This window comes from Lissotriton vulgaris, chromosome 2_1 (genome assembly GCF_964263255.1).
Source record: "Lissotriton vulgaris chromosome 2_1, aLisVul1.2, whole genome shotgun sequence".
NCBI lineage: Eukaryota > Metazoa > Chordata > Amphibia > Caudata > Salamandridae > Lissotriton > Lissotriton vulgaris.
The window spans coordinates 817,390,957-817,409,082 of NC_141687.1; the positions used below are offsets into that span (position 1 = coordinate 817,390,957).

Sequence of the window (18,126 nt, forward strand, 5' to 3'; positions counted from 1 at the left end):
TCACCTGTTACTGTAATTTTTCCAGACGAGCTCACAAATATGCCCATGTTTTCCTTATTCCGTCCGCTTCTTTTTATCATCTCGCACCACATTTTAGTCTGCTCTTGCAAGGGCTTACCTAGTGGCTGTGATGGTTTTGAGTATCAAGTCCACCTTGTTTTGCACATTATGTCATTAACAGAATATGGAAAAACCCGGGAGATATTCTGCTGAATCTGAAGCCTCATCCATGTACCACACTGTTATCGCCACATATTTTGCTATAATGCTGACTTTTTATATATATTTTTTCTTCTTTGTTACCTTTTTACATGTTTGTTGACTGTTTATGCAGCATTGATCTTGAAAGTGAGGACTTTGTGCCAAAGAACCACCGAGTTGATGCAACAATATGCTGTAAACAAGCATTAAAAATGCAATAGGTCTCGCCTTTGATTAAGTTAAAGCCATTTGCTTTGCTATACAATACCATTAGCATTACCATTCTCTCAGGAATCTCATTGAACAGTACCCTGTACTGCGCAAAACATGACAAGAAGAAGTCTCTTTCTATATCATTTATCATTTTATTCAAAATTTACATTTAAAAAAATACACATACATTTTACCAGGTAAGGATTGCTGAAAGCGATACCATAAAGGAATGTGCTATGAATGCATTCAGATTTGTGCCTTTATTAACCTGTTCCTCTTGATACCCTGCCTCGTGTCGGACTATGCTGTGCACATCCTTGTAACATTAAATATGGCCTGTTGATTTGCTGCATGAACGTTAAACACAACATGTCATTTATTCATATAAATATTTCGTTTCTGTACATTATTGCATCAGGAGTCACAACATAATGCAGCAGCATTCCCAACAGAAACGTGATTTTAATGGAAAAATAAATTCACACATAAGCACACAGACCGATTGTCTTCTTGCAAGCTGGGCAAGAAATGCAGACAAGCTGCTTTGTGTTGTGCAATGCACAAAGCATCAGTCATGAGAATGCTTAGCAACATATGTTAGTGATGGGCCTCAAACATGTTACACAGAAAAACTGAAATGGATGTTCCCACAACTCTAGATCATATGGCTTTCTATTGTTTTATCATCCAGAACAAAATAATGAAATCAAAAGATACACTTGAATTGTGGCTGCCTCTAAGCATAAAACAGAGCAACTAAAGGACAATCTATAGCTTCAGAACTACTCAAGGAACAACAGTATTTGGGCCAAACTCTGTCACACAATCCCTTTCAACAAAAACACATTTAAAAATAAATTACATAGTCCTTTAGTATTATGGTATCCACAATTACACAATATTTCATCTACCTTTGCCATCCTAGTATGCCTAGCATATTCCCAAAGACTATTTACACAAATAAACGGACGAGGAAGACCCTAGTTTTCAAGTCTGTCAGGAAATAAATTCACGTGTTCCATGGCTTCAGGCTGATGTCTCCATGGAAAGGGTTAATGGCATGTCTCCTTGATGAAGTGCTCTCGTCACACAAGGTCCTCCAGTGATGTCTGCGAATAATAATAAAACATAAATCATCTTCCAGGCTCTTGGTTAATAGCACATGTCCATGGAAACTGCTACCATCAAGTCCACCTATGGAGGTGTGATGCCAAATGACATTTTTTAATGGAAAAAAAAGAAAAATAAATATGCGTGGAAGACTTTCAAGACTTCTCTTTTGTGTCTCCTAAAATTTTCAAATCCACCTATCTTTTTACTGGCCTGTCGCTATCTCTTCATTGGTTGACAATCAATATGGTGCAAAAAGGATCGAGGCAGTCGTTGCTCGGATTGGACCGTGCCCATGCCGTAGGAAGGGGGAGGGTATTGCCGAAGCATTAAACATGGAGGTAGAAGGACGAGGTGGCAGGGATAGGCTGGACGACATCGCTGCAGCCAGAGAGGACGAGAGGAAGGTGGGAGCCATAGGCTTGATCATGTCTTTTTGGAATGCAAATTTTGCCTGAAAAAAATAGAAAACAGGTTTTAAGCACCTATTGTTTTTCAACGTTAGCAAATGATATTAAAGCAATAACATAGCACAGCTCGCTCAAACGCTGTCCATTACACCCCTAAAAGACAAATATGTTTAAGAAACCTAGGGCCAGATGTAGGTAATTTCACTGAAATTACCGAATCGGAATGATTCGGTAATTACCGAATCGGTATTTACCGATTCGGTAATTGCCATTGATTCCTATGGGCCTTGAGGCCCATAGGAATCAATGCCAATTACCAAATCGGTAAATACCGATTCGGTAAAATTACCGAATTTGCAAGGGGGACAGGGTGTCACTTTGACACCCTGTTGCACCCCTCATTTGTGCATGGGTGCACATGTTGCTGACATACATGCCCTTAGGGCATGTATGTCTGCAACATGGCACGTTTTTTAAAGGAAAAAAATGCTTTTTGAAGGGTTTTCATTATTTACCACCAACTTCAAGTTGATGGTAAATAACGAATTCTTAAACCCTTGTAGCACTGATTACAGTGCTACCTACATGTTGAATTACAGAATCTGTAATTTTACCAATTCGGTATTTTACCGAATCGGAAAAATTACAAATTCAGTAAAATGACCAATTCTGTAATTTAACATGCCCCTACATCTCAATATCCAAATACCGGTCAGAAACGGCCGATAATCGGTATTTTCGGATGTTTTCGACTGGTAGTTGGATACCTACATCTGGCCCATAGTGACTTCCATTTTTGCTACATAGAGGCGTTCCTGTGCATCCACCCATGGAATTCATGCAATCCCAGATTTACAAAGGTTTGTAAACCTGGGATGGCATGAAATCGCTGTGCCTCCCAGAGAATGGCGTAGCAGGGAGAAGAATATTTTTTTCTCTCTGTTAATTGCTCTTTCTGTGACCTACACACATAGAAAGAAGAAAATGCCTCAAGGGATTGTTTTCATGCAGGAAGGTACCCCTTCCTGCACAAAAACAATTCTCCTTGTAACGCAGGTGCCCTTGGACCATAGTGCAGAGTGTGTGCGGTGCACTATGCTGCCTGAAGGGACCCAGTGCTATGAGAGAGCAGAAGTGCGCCCTATCTTAATAGATAGGGCGCATTTCTGCTCTCTCCCTTTCACGTAATAAAGCAAGTTGTCTTGGTGAACTGCGTTGCATGAAAGGCAAGTAAATGTGCCCGCCTGTATTTATGGAACATGTGGATCGTGGTGCACTTAGCATCAAAATGACCATGTTACTGCCATTACTGAATAAAAACACGGGATAGGTGGAATTTACGGCACCCAACAAACTCTGAAACCAAGGGTATCATATGTTATAGGGTGCGATACATTTTGCATACCCTGATGGGCCACTTATAATCAGGCCCTATACAGACTCACGTAGAAGGACAGGCAAAAATAGGCATGTGTGTGTGTGTGCTCATACACCAAGATACTCCTTTTCCCCAACCCCAAGATATCATATCAAATAAACCAAAATGAAAATGAAGAGTCTTGAAATTATTATTGGCAATGCCATGCTCAGAAATTTTTCCAATAACAAATCTGAGTGAAGAAATGTGCAAGGAAATTAATTAATTGAGAGTAAACAGTTGTGCTTGAATTATTCCATGCGGCTATGCCTAGCAGAAGAACGTCCGTCTGTTTGTGAGTCGAGTAGGATAGAAGGGTCACTGATGCTGCAATCCTGACTTTCATTGCAAGCGTGAAAGTTATTGGTTTATTTGGCATATGTGAGTCAGGACAAAACAGAAAAGTAAAACATAAAAACTGCACCATCAGTGCTTGCCTTTATTCATTAAAAGATAGAGTTAGTAGGTTAAATGATAGTGCAATTGGTGGGATCTGAGAAGAGTTACCATAAGTGGGGACTGACAGGGTAACCCAAAATAAAATATTACACAATTTTCAAGCACAGTCAAGGATATGTTAGAGGGGCAATGTATTCCAAGCCAACTGTGCTCATGACCGTTGATGGATTTTTCCTAGATTTTGAGCCTAGTTTAACCCCTTCCATGCTCATGACGAGCTCATGAGGCACAGTGGAGCTGTGCTGATGACGAGCTGAGCTCGTCATGAACAATGGGGCTCACTAAGGATCAGCACAGGAGGGGAAAATGCACAGGAGGGATGTGGTTAAAGTTCAGCAGGGGGATACTGTGTTGGATGTAATGCAGTTGCAATACGGCAGTTGGAATATCTGTCACATTTGTGATGGGGTATCTTATCTACCGAAATCTAAATCATGCCAGACGATTCTTGTAGTTGTTAGCTAGGGTGGAAGATGTATTTCTTGACAAATGACTTCAATTCCCACAAAAACTCATTCCACTTAGTCTATCTTTCATTCTACCATTGTTTTTATAACACAGACTTCACACATGGGCAGCTAACAATTGTCGCAGCAGTAAACATATACAACAGAAATAACAATATAATTCTAAATCTTAGAGGGTGTTTGAGAGTGTGTTGAAACAATGGAACGTAAGAGGTGATGGATCCATAAATTCTTTCAAAGATTCTTTTAACTTAATGGATAAGACTGAAAATTAGTTTACGAAGTTTGTTGTTTAATCCAGCAATATCTGTACTGTCCCCTTGACTTACAAAAAAGGACTATACACATTCAGACATGTGCAGTATACTTTTTTTTTTTTTTTTAATTTTTGAAAACCTTTATTGTGCATGAAAAAGGGAACAAATACGGGCCTACAACCGTCAGGCCGGCCACGATACATTTAAGCACAGATGCAAGCAATCCAGTTCCCCAGCGGTATTAGGCAATATAGCAACAAGTAATAGCAGTTACACTAAGTTGAATCATGTCGCCAAGGAGAAGGAGCAGTGAAGGTTAAATTTTTAAAGTTTTGACCTAAACATAAATCGGTAAAAATAGAATCAAGGAGAACTGAGTCCATACAATCAGCTTCACAACATAAGCAGGCAGCGATAAGTACAGCAGTAGTGATGAACACCCAGCAATATGGCAGTCCAGTGCTAGACAACAGGAGCATCAGTCCGCATTTGCGTACCACCCACAGCGCCACCCACTCCTTACTAACCCCCATCACAGACCCAGAACAGAAAGAAAGAGAAAATTATAAAGGAGATCATAAATAGGCACCATAGAAACTAACAAAAACTAAATATAACCCCCCACCCTACACACATGCAGAGGCTATGGCCTGCACCCCCCCCCCCCAGCAGAGTGTCTGTCGCCCCATAAACCCGAAATTTAGCAAGAAAGAGAAAAGGGGAGAGAAAAAGGAAAGAGAAAGTAAAGTCCGAAGTTCGGAAGAAAGGCAGAAAAAGAAAAAGCGTCACACTTGACATATATAGGGAGAAAGACGAGTATACAAACTAATCTATGACTCCCCAAAAATGAAGAAGGTGGGGAGGAGCCAACAATTATCAAGCTTCCTAGGCTCGCGAGCAATTCAATGGTTTCTACCCCAAACGGAGCTTCAAAAGTGGAAGACCTCGCAGCAGTTATAAACAAATAGTCTACCTCCAGACCCCCGTTCCGCCCAGGACCAAGATCTTGACTACGAAGACAAACAATAGGATTTTATGACTGCGGTCGTGAAAGAAGGAGAACACCCCCCCCCAGCGCGCAAATCACAACAAATAACATTACAGGCCAGGTCGTCACCAGTCAATCGGCAAGGCAGCGTGTGAACATCCTCAGCCCTGGCCAGAGCGCCAAAATACCTCCAAACATGTCCACCGCTGTACACTCCTCTCCGGCCAAACAAAGGAACAAAATGGCCTCCTCCAGCAAGGAAGGCGAAGAGGAGGAAGATATGAGCGCCCCCAGTCGACATCACTAGCAGTGCACAAATGACGGGGCGCCCCCCCCTTCGCAAGACGACTCACACACTGCAAGCGCGGAGAAAGAGTCACAATAAAGGCAGGGAGGGGGGTCATCGCCCGGAGAGTCTCTGGGGGGTGCAACAGTGTCAAGACGGTGGCAACAGTATCAGGCAGTGAATCGGAGGGCGGCTTCGCAACAGTAGTCTCATCAGAAGTGAAACAGTCAACTGTATCTCCGAGGTCTGATCGCTTCTTCACAGTCTCGCAGTATAACATTATCTCCTGAGCAGGGTTAGTCAGCGGCAATAAGGGGCCAGTCGAACGCAGCTGTGTCAGACATTCTGTAGCTCCCACTATCTGCTGTTCCAGTATATAGGTTTGTCGCCGCCATGTCGCCCGCAAGTCAAGCAAGGCAGCCAGGATGTCGCTGCGGGTCGGTTCTCTCCGTTGCGCTGGCTGACTAATACTGAATGGGCGCTCCCCCCCGTTGATCACCAGTTCAGGCATAGGCAGGATCCTGCCCGTTGAGGACGAAGAGACCGCCATCTTCCCTCTACATGGGAGGGGACGCCATGGTCACCCCCGCAGCAGGCTCGCAGTAAAGACAGGGGGGCGACTACACAGGCGAAAGTTAGTTGAGTGGGAGCCACAGACAAACCGGCAGCACACAGATCCAGGCCGGGGCAGAACGAACGCTGTCCATCCAACCAGCGATGCGGACGAGCTGCGGTAGGGCAGGCACCCCAAGATGGACTCCGTGCAGTCCCCAGGCTCATCAGGGGGAAGTCAATGTGGGTCGGGTTCCCAGTTCTCTTATTAGCAGGGCGATCCAGCCAGGAGCCTTACCACTTCGAAAGGGGCGATGTGGCCCGTCTCCGCGATCAGGAGCACTCTCGTCCCAGCCAGTGTCCCGTGAGCGTGTCCGGCTGACGGCGCCCAGCCGCATCCAGAGCGGCGATCGGCTCCAGGACCCGGGTCGGCTCCAGGGGTCAGCAAACAGTGCGAGTTCACATCGTAGGCGATCGGCAGAGGTCCCAAAAGAGCACCGGTGGCATCAGCATTCGCGTGTCTGCATTTAGACACGGTACAATCAGGATTAGTGGCAGGATTTCGGTGCAGGATCGGACGGCTCGCGGAGCCTGTAGCTCACACGTCCGTCCCGGTCGCCATCTTGGCTCCTCCCATGTGCAGTATACTTAATATTATAATACAACATAACTAGTATCAGCTGCAGTAGAAGTGGCACAGAAAAGAGGTGAAGTTGGTGTCATTTAATTCATAGACCCTTAGAGACACTATCTTACAACATAGCCAAGTAAGTTTTCTGAGTAAAGGCGTTTTTTGAAATATCTAGTTATGGGCACCATACTGCATCTCTCCAATCCATACCTTTATCAGTGCCGATCTACATTTACTGTGTAGTTTATCCTTACGGCAAAATGGCTAAAAACCCTGAAAAATATGTATTTACTTTTAATGTTGAGCAAAAATAAAAACCCACTGATATGTACATCTAGTAGATAGTACCAGGTGCTGCATATGAGTGAGGCTGTATAAGAAACTTATAGATAAACAAATGTACGGCGTGAGTACAACAGTCATGTACCTAGACAGAGCAATTCCGCTACTCTGCTCTAACGCAAATTGCCTTTAAAGTATTTTCAATGGGAGGGTTTATTGGAAGTTGTAATAATCTCATCAATCTTACCAGGTGAAAAATAAAGACGAATGAGGTAACCAAGCAATCAATCCACAAAACTGAAAACTGCCACAAAAAATTGATCAGGGAGTGCCGCGCCCAGAATGAACACATTCAGTGTCATGGCTTTAAAGAGAATTATGTTTTTAAGAATATGTATTACTCTGTTTTCTTTGATAAGTTTTCACTCCATATTTTTATATTTTGAGTCCTCTTGTGACCATTCAAATTGGCAGTAAATTTCAAGAAAGGAAGCAGTATATTTTCCTGACGTTCTTTGGATTGCTTATTATCTCAGAGATTCTGTTAAACTAAGGATAAGGCACTCCTTGACCTTCTAGACACTGTGATCATCAAACTTCATGTCACCAAGCTGAAACCTACAAAAGGAAGTCTATCAAATGCCAAACTATAATAACAGTGGAATAGCAAGACTTCGCCACCATCCTATTCCTCATCCAGCACACATCAACCACCCACTAAGAGCAACCTAAATCCATTGACACATGCAAGCAAGACCACAAGACCTTGAAAACCCAAAATGAATAAACATCCAAAATTAATGTCATACTTAATTCATTGAGCGTCATAACTGAAAACCAAACCTGAAACCCACATACGCTTCAAAAGAACTTTAAAAAAAAACAAAGAACTCTGCTTCTTAACGCAATGCAGCAAATGAGCTATTTACAAACATGTAAAGAATAAAAACTCTAGTTTAAATTGGCCTCTCAAAAACTGAAAAAATACTGCTTACCACACAGAAACCATGTAGCTACAGATTTAGCTACTTTTTACGAGTCAACCATAAGAGAAACCTCTAACAGAAACAACGCTCTCTTCCAAGTCATCAAACACTGCATCAGTCCAACCAAGTCCCTGGTATACTAATCAACGGACAAGTGCAATGTCCTCAAATAATTCTTTGCCCCCCCCCCCCCCCAAAAAACACAAGTTGAAATACCACATTGAAAATACCATACTATTTCTCCATTCAATATACCAAAAAGCAATTTGTTAAAAATGCTCACAACTACAGACTTGGATGACATCTTCTATGCCCCAAAGACATCATGACAAATACTACACGCACCATTATATAAAAATCCTTTCAGGAGAAAGAGTCACAACCCTACAGAATATAACCATGTTCTGCTTCACTGAAGTATTTGTCATAGTCAGACCCAAAACTTGACATATCCTTCAACTGCCGAAAAAAGACCTTAATTCTGACAAACCTTTATGCTACAATCCAATCTCACACCTTTCCATGCGTACAAACATAATCAAAGAAAGCAGTAACCAGTGCATGGCGAGCCAGGCCAAAAAATGGCTGCCCGATTTCTGGTTTCTGGGCTATCACAGAAATACGGACAAAGAATATCTTGCCATTTTACAAACATCAAGAAATGAAGACCCCATTGGCGAGACAAAGCAATCAGCCATATGACTCAGACTCCAGAGTTTGACCTACTGTGACCTTCTGTGACTGCGGATTGCATTGGATGCTGAGATCCTCCCATGCCTTTGCTGGGCTGCGTGGAGAGAGAAACAAGCTCACCACGGTGTTTCAGACATTAGAAGTATAGGGTCAGAGGTACTGGAGCCAGCGCTTCTGAACCGGAGTGGGACTGGGTGTTGTAATAGGTGGGCTCCTTTTTTGCACTGTCACTCATGCTTGGGTGGTAGGTCTGCAACTTGCCCCTTCAGAGGCAAAACGATCTGGGTCGTGGGAACCAATGGGCGCCAGCAGATCATGCTCCCAGGCGGGAGCGCCTGATACCTGAAGCGAGCGCCAACATTGGAGTCTTCCCAAAAGTGAAGAAAGGCATCTGATTATTTGTATAGAGCCTGTCTAACCTGGCCTTTGGTTTCCCTCTGACAGGACAGAGGCCAGAGTCATAGAGAAGAATGGGTCCAACTGCTGGGGAAACTCTGAGGTCACTCCTTAGGGGCTTAAGCTACAGGTGCAGAAATCCCTAAAAAGAAGTACAATTGAAAGGGACACAATATGACACATGATACCTGTTGAGAAGTGAGGAGAAGCCCTGCTGGCAGGAAAGAAAAATCTACAATTACATATACGCGCATTAGAGTATGGGCAAGGGGAAGTAGAAAATGAATTATGATGCCACCCAAAAAAAGGAAAATTAGCTACCCTAAAAATGATGAATAAATATCTCAATACAACAGCTTAGACAAAAAGAAGTGTCCTGTTTTGTGCACCCACCTCTCTACCTCTTGCAACATAAAGGAATTCTATGGGCAGTAATTTGGGCTTCCCTCTTCCCTGCTTCATAATTCAATGCTACCCTTTAAAACCAAGACCTTGTACGTGTCAAGACAGAATGTGCAAGGACAGAGGCATGGGATCCTCAAGGGGAACACCCCCCCTCAACAAAGAGAAACACAAATGTACGGAAATGATGGCAAAATAAGACATGAAACATTTGAGAGAGAAGCTGTAGAATCTCGGCACCACCCTTCGAGAACTACTATAAGCCGTTACAGAATCGAGCACAAGATTGACATGCCAGCAAACATTTTTAGCCTTATAAGAGCGTATCTGCACAAAGTAAAGGACAGTGGAGGCAGATGGAGCAGAAGGTGGGGGACAAAATAAAAGACATAAAAAGCATTAGAGAGGACTTACTATGTGTAAAACATGAAGCAGCCCTCCTTATGTCAAGAGCATAAGATGCAGAAAAGATCACACCACAATAATATCTGTGGTAGTACGTTCCAGAATGCTCCGAGGGGCCCTCTGTGGAACTATTTGAAGAATATCTGATGTGTGAATGGCTGCCACCCAAAAGACCATGCAAAGTCTTTCAAGTCGTACAAGTAGAGCAAGTCTCAGAATCCGAAGAATACTGCAGGCAGACTTCATAGCTGCATGTTGCATACAGGCAAATGGATGTCCAATAATTTGCCTTAAATTCAACTTCGGAAAAACTGAAGTCCTTTTGTTGGGCAATAAAACGTCCTTTTGGTCCCCAAGTTGGTGGCAGCAGGTATTGGGAACCCTGCCAATCCCCGTTTCAAAAGTAAGAAATGTAGGGATGCTTTTCGATGACAAATTGCATTTGAAAAGCAAATTAATGCTGTGACCTATTCCTCCTTCTTTATTCTGTAAATTGTGAGGAAAGTGTTTCCTCTTATCCCTCTTAACTTGCAGAAGACAGTTGTAACCACTATTGTGCTTTCCAAACTGGATTATTGCAATGCTTTATTTATCAACATGCAGAAAAAACTTTTAAACAAATTGTAAGTTTTGCAGAACGCTGCAGCTCGCCTACTGCTTATGATCCCTAAGCATCAATCTGCATTATAAACCTTTATCCAGTCACATTGGCTACCAGTCAGAAAGCAGATAGACTTTAAGGCTTTGTGTACTGCCTTTATGTCTCTCCATGAGTCAGGTCCCCACTATCTGAAACGGAATTTAACATGGTACACTCCATCCATGGCTCTGGCTCTTCATCAGCCGACAATGTTGTCATTTCCAAATTCAAAAGATCTCACTGGGGCGGCAGAAGCTTTGTGGTCTGCACAGCTAAATTGTGGAATTCTCTTCTGCTTCAGTTAATGAAAAGCAAATGCCTTCTTCATTTCAGAAAAGCTTTAAAAACTTGGCTTTTTAATCAATGGTTTTCGTGACCTGATATTTTAGATTTTTCTTTTTTTAAAGTTTTGTTTCACTGATTTTATCCCTTGTGGTTCGGGAAGCACCAAGATGCCTCTGAGCAAAAGCGCGCTTTATAAATAAATTTTCTTTTCAAGCAGTCATCATCCACTAGAAAGGCCAAATCAATAACCACTCATGTTACACCATGACCAGTTAGGTTTCAAGTCACTTTACAGCATTGAAATAGCCACTATTTGGGCTGGGGATCTCACCCTTTTCATTACAGTGACCTTACCTCGTAGTCCTATTGAGCCTCTGAGTTTCATTTCCAAGAGCATTTCACCTGAAGAAAGATGCAACAAACCTATACTATATTGGCTTTCTTCCTACAATTCCAACCAATGATACAATTGTTCCGATGGGCATCTGCTTATGTCACTGACTACTTGGTGACTTATGATCTATTTCCCCCCATAAGGTTCCACACAGAAATTGAGTCACTTGGAGTCTTCCAAGCAAATCATGGAATATATACCACGAGGCTTACACACACAACCCTTTTTCAGAATCTGCATTAGTAAATCCATCAAATGAATCACAGACTGCCTCAGTCATATCCAAGCCCACATGTGAACTGTCTATTTGGAACCGAAAGCCAGTCATCCTCATTGCCAGTCTTGCCAGAACAAAACAAAATATTTGAGGTGAAGTTAGAAACAATGCACACCTCAACACAAAGCCATCATTGGTCGTCATAGACAACAACTCAGGGGCATATTACCAACAACTAGCGATAATTATCGCTATGTTGGCTTAGCGGCAATATTTTTATCGCTGAGCTGCGGCGATTTTTATCACTTAGGAACCTTACTATTATCAAGGTTTATCTCCTAAGTGATAAAAATCGTCCGAAATGCATGAATAGTCAGCGATATTCATGCATTACCGAGCTAATGCTCAGGGGCAGGTGTTAGCTTTTGGAGATATTCGCGATTAGCGCGAATATCTCCAAAAGTTGGTAATACGAGATAGCGATGTTAGCGACTGTTTCCAGTCGCTAACATCTTGGCACGCCCACTTTGCATGTCATTAGTGATAAATTTCACTGACATGCAAAGCGGGGCCCAAGATGGTCGCTATCTCCTACTAGCTGTCGCTAACTGGTGTTATCGACAGCTAGGTAATAGGGAGATAATTTTATCTCTGCTTTCTTGGGTTTTAAAGCTAAAAAAGCGGAGATAAACCCCCTTGATATTATGCCCCTAGACTTTCCAACTAGGAATTTGACAACATGATAGTCCAGCACCCTCCTACTGCATGTTGCTGCACAACTCATTAACGGACTAGAGGTATCTGCCACGTCAGGCGCACCTTTCCACAGCTGCGCTGTCTACTCCTAAAGGGCAGTTTCTTATGTACGTATGATAGTATGTATGCACTTATACTGCTATTTATATAGTACATGTCTTGCTAGTAAGCAACAAAGAGCTTAACATAGCAGACAAGAGAGAATCTTCCAAGATTTTGGACATGAATGAAACTGTTGTCACCAAAAAGGGTGCATGAAACAGGAAACTGAAGTTATTTATTAGAGTGGATCAGGTGCTTCTTGAATAGATGTCTTTTTAGCCCCTATTGCCACAGCATCTACAAGGCAGGACCAATGCATATCCCATCTTACCTATCGAAAATGCTTACCATATCAGGAGCTCATCGCAACACAAAAAGTCTTGACATCACCAGACTTTAAATCAAGCAGTTTAAAAAGAAAACAAGCATTGGAAATGCAATAGGTCTCGGATTTATTTGAGTTAGAGCTAATGGTATTGTAAATGGCAATGTCTTTTAGCCATGTGTTATGGAGTGTATGCATGTGGTGTGTAGTGGAATTATGTGGGTTGGATTGGAATTGTAGCAATGGTGGCATGCTGCGCTTTAGATGAATATGTTTAAAAGTAAAGTGCACCATACTGCGATTGCTACAATAGTTAATTATGGATGCGTTAACAATTGATGTGTGCACTGGTGGCTGGTGGTGTGTGTGCCTGGTGAAAGCGTGCACTGACGGCTGGCGGTGTGTGCCTGGTGATCAAAGGGTACACTGACGGCTGGTGTTGTGTGTGCCTGGTGAAAGTGTGCACTGATGGCTGGTGGTGTGTGTGTGTTTGGTGAAAGCGTGCACTGACGTCTGGTGGTGTGTGCCTGGTGGAAGCCTGCACTGATGGCTGGTGGTGTTTGTGCCCAATGAAAGCGTGCACTGACGGCTGGTGGTGTTTGTGCCCAGTAAAAGTGTGCACTGACGGTTGGTGGTGTTTGTGCCTGGTGAAAGCGTGCACTGACGTCTGGTGGTGTGTGTGTGTGGTTGTGTGTTTGGTTGCGTGTGTGGTGGTGAGTGTGTGGTGGTGAGTGTGTGGTGGTGAGAGTGTGGTGTGAGAGTGTGTGTGTGTGGTGGTGTGTGTGTATGTGTGTGTGGCGTGTGTGTGGTCTTATGCGTGTGGTCTTGTGTGTGTGTGTGGTGGACTTAGTTCCAGTTTTCGTACCCTGCACACTCACACACTGCTCACCCTGCACACTCACACACTGCTCAGCCTGCACACACACACACTGTTCACCCTGCACACTCACACAATGTTCACCCTGAACACTCACACAATGTTCACCCTGCACATTCACTCACTGGTCACCTTACACACACACACACACACTGCTCACCCTACACACTCTCACACTGCTCACCCTGCACACTCACACACTGCTCACCCTGCACACTCACACACTGTTCACCCCGCACACTCACACAATCTTCACCCTGTACACTCACTCACTGCTCACCTTACACACTCACACACTGCTCACCCTACACACTCTCACACTGCTCACCCTGCACACTCACACACTGTTCCTCCTACACACTCACACAATGTTCACCCTGCACACTCACACACTGCTCACCCTACACACTCACACAATCTTCACCCTGCACGCTCACACACTGTTAACCCTGTATACTCACACACTGCTCACCCTGCATGCTCACACACTGCTCACCCTGCAGGCTCACACACTGCTCACCCTACACACTCACACACTGCTCACCCTACGTAATGCGAAAAGACCTAGCTCTGCCCTTTGGCCTGTGTTGTAATCGTACAGTAGGTTGTGAGTTGTTGAGCTTGATTGGTTGGGGCGTCCCCTCCTTGCTGCTCCCCTCACCGACAGCCGGCTGCCTCCATGAAGCTCCCAAGGCATGTGTTCCGCTGTTCTTTGTTTTAGCTCCTGTGTGTCAGTGTACCGTGTAAGCGTACAAGCATATCCTGCTCTCTCTGGAACACTCACACTGCTGAGTCTCTCTCACTATGCAGTCACTCAAACTCTGCAGTCAATCTCACTCTGCATTCACTCTCACTCTCAGTCACTCTCACTCTTCAGTCACTCTGCAGTCACTCTCACTCTGCTGTCACTCATGCTGTCACTCTCACTCTGCAGTCACTCATGCTGTCACTCTCACTCATGCTGTCACTCTCACTCTGCAATCACTCTCAGCCTGCTGTCACTCATGCTGTCACTCTCACTCTGCTGTCACTCATGATGTCACTCTCACTCTGCTGCCACGCTCACTTTGCTGTCACTCATGCTGTCACTCTCACTCTACTCACTCTGCAGTCACTCATGCTGTTACTCTCACTCTGCTGTCACTCATGCTGTCACTCTCACTCTGCAGTCACTCATGCTGTCACTCTCACTCTGCTGTCACTCATGATGTCACTCTCACTCTGCTGTCACTCTCACTCTGCTGTCACTCATGCTGTCACTCTCACTCATGCTGTCACTCTCACTCATGCTGTCACTCTCACTCATGCTGTCACTATCACTCTGCTGTCACTCTGCTGTCACTCTCACTCTGATGTCACTCGTGGTATCACTCTCACTCTGCTGTCACTCTCTGACATATTCTTCACTGTATGCTTGCAAAGTGCTTGGCGCGACTTAACGCTGCTTCAGGGCCCCGGAGAGTGTGATAATCTTATTAATGCTACTACTAATAATAATAATAACAATCATAATTTTCTGCAAGCTGCTGCTACTCTTTCCGAAGAGTGCTCCTTCCTGCTTTCTGCCGAAGCTAACAGATTGCAGGGTTCCTTAATTAATTTTGAGATACTGTTCTATTTCCATTTGGTGAACTGTGATTGCCGCAGTTTAATAAAGTGTGTGATCCGTCTCCAGCTCGCTTTCGGAATACAATCTGATCATAGAGGAATGTGCTCTAATTGTGTTCAGAGAAAAGAAAAAGCTTTCCACAAATGCGTTTGCCTCCTGCCGCGGTTCTGACAGTTTTCCGATCCGTGACCGAGTGACGTCTGCACCTTGCGTGACTCAGATAGCCTGCTTGACCCTTGGTAGCACAGAGATTTGAGCTCCCTTGAGGCAGCGAGGTACCGAGTCACGCTTCTCCGGTCATGATGCCTCTCGGGCAATCGCCTTGTTCCCCCCTGAGGAAAGCACATGTTTTTCGCATAGGAATTTGTAGCCTCCTCAGACGTGTTTGTTCTGAAACGTGTACGTGCATGTAATTTGCAGATCTCTCTTGATACTCCTGGCTAGTACCTTTACGGACCTCGGTCATACTAGGATCAAAGCTATCTCAGCGAGTGACAAAAATAGATAGCTGACTGTCCGAGCGCATCTCAGTCAGATGAAAATTAGATATTCGTAGTGTCATCTCCATGTGAGGCTCTACGTTTCTGTGATGGCTGTAGAAATCCCAAGCAAATCTTTCTGATTGCATAGAAACATACTTTGATTGGTTGAATAGACCAAGGTTGTATGGAGACAGTTACATAGATTCATAACGCTCATGTTGCTTTTTGAGGGCCAATGACAAAATGCCAGGGAGGGACGGATACTTTCATGTAGTGAGAAATCCCCACGTTGTAGCTTGCCTGATGCTGTGTCTGGAATATTTTATAGCTAGAAGAAAAAACAAGCGGCACTTCAACCGATCTTGAAAGCGATCGTATTGTAAACAACAACAAAAAAAAAGCCTGTTAGTCGTGTGCGCGCGCGGCACTGCGAGCATATGTTTTGAATTATCTTGGCTGTCAAGCCACGATAATTCAAAACATATGGCCTCTGGTGCGCGTAACAGACACCAATAGGCCATTGGCGGAGCTAGGCGACCGCCCATGGCCCATTGCGTGTTCTGTTACAAAACAGCTCGCACGCGAAGGCAAATGAGAATGGACCTTGGAAATAACACACACAAATGCGTGGAATTTCCAGGTCCATTTTCAATTCCCATCGGAAAAGGACTCGCTGCGCAACACTGCTGCACAGTGTACAGCAGGCCTGAGCCCTAAAAAATAAAATAAGCCATCTTATGTCATGCACCCGGAATTGGGATCAGCATTACACCACAAATCAGCTTTGCATCTTCTCGCCTACAATTCAGAAAGGAGCTTAAAATTCATCTCTTCAAGGAGCATCTTGCAGGTCAGTGATAAGAAATCTCATGGTCCCCAGGGGTCACCTGTGCAGGGAATGGCACCATTTTCTAAGTCTTTAACTTTCTACATGATCTTGAGGACTTTCTATCTCACTACTGTATACAGCGCTCCTTAGCTATACATCTAGGTTTCCCCTTTAAGGATGTAAGTCAGCATATCAAATACAGAAAAATCATCTTACGTAAATATTTTGTGTGTAGATTTTCAATTATAAATTCCAATGGGGCAACATTTTTTTAGTCAATATTTGGGATAGGATATTTTTGTCAGACAATATCCTGCCAATTATATTTTGATATCGCACCCACTTTATAAATTCCAATACCAATAACAAATTGACTAATGACTAATTGCAAGTCTTGAAAGTGCATTCTGTCTCCTTTATATGACACCCTGGTGTATATTCCTACTACGTTTGCCTTATGCAGCAGTCGTCATCTTAATGTTATGCATGTTTACCTTGAGTTCGTTTTCTGAAAGGAAGTCTCCCATCTTGAACAACTGATGCTGTAGTCCCACATCGGTGCCTTGCATGATTACCGTTTCATCTGCATAAAGTAACACTGGACATGGCCCCTGTCCCGGGTACTTGGCATCTGCTCGAGCCTGTAAAATTTTTGACTGGAAACACCAAGGCTCAAGTTAAATAATGAGGGGGCTAGAACATCAAAAGCAACAAAAAAACTTATATGTGATAAAGAAAAGCACATTTTACTTACAGGTGCCTCCCTATACAATTATTTAACTGAGCTTTGAGTTTCTTGATGTATTTATTGCCCCATCCCCCGCACAAGGAGAGGATTGTATAATGGATAAAGACCTGCGGTGCATTTTAATGCAAAGCCACCGGCAAATTTGGCAGTCCTGCTCGTTTGCATCATTCATTATTGTGACTTTTCTCTAGTTGCATAAGACGCGCCTTTAGTGATGGTGAGCGGGCAGTGGGTCTCATGGCAATATTTTGAATGAGTTACACTGTCATATCATAGGTAATATTGATTGTCTAGCAAGCTTTTTTGTAGAGCAAAATTCAATACACTTACATTACACAGAGTCATTAGAAAGCCTCTGGAAATTGACAACATTGATTTTCTTGACACTGAGACAACAGTTTTCCATGGTGCCTCCATAGGAAGACAAATGCAATCTTCAAAACCTAATACACTCAATCAATGACATATGATGAGCTATTGATAGCAAATCCAGGAAGTAAAAAGAAACTAGACTGATCCACAATAGGCATATATAAAAACTTGCAGATTATTAATAGAGGTCTGATGAGGAGCCAGGCTGAGAGTCCCCTGGCTAAAAACATGACTGACTCAGAATTTTCTAAAACTGTTCCTTTTTTGTAACATCAATAACCTTGAAATCCGGACCTCTTAAACTGACAGATTAAATATATCTAGGTTTGGGAAGTGAAGGGGATGGGAATAGATCTTTTTCACACCTATAAGGGGAACCTTGCAACACACAATTC

General features: G+C 43.5%; 1 protein-coding gene across 3 annotated transcripts in view; it reads right to left on the reverse strand.

Moving 5' to 3' along the window:
- Nucleotides 1-556: 556 nt before the first annotated feature.
- ZNF385B (zinc finger protein 385B) overlaps nt 557-18,126 on the reverse strand; it is a 1,149,514-nt gene continuing 1,131,944 nt past the window's right edge. For 2 of the 3 annotated variants that reach the window (XM_086956210.1, XM_086956212.1), the window contains 2 exons: nt 17,106-17,267; nt 557-1,978 (listed from right to left, as the gene is read on the reverse strand). In XM_086956210.1, the coding sequence (XP_086812336.1) occupies nt 1,766-1,978; nt 17,106-17,267 (375 nt within the window). In that variant the 3' untranslated portion in view covers nt 557-1,765. The remainder of the gene's footprint in view (nt 1,979-17,105; nt 17,268-18,126) is intronic. The other variant, XM_086956211.1, reaches the window with a different exon arrangement.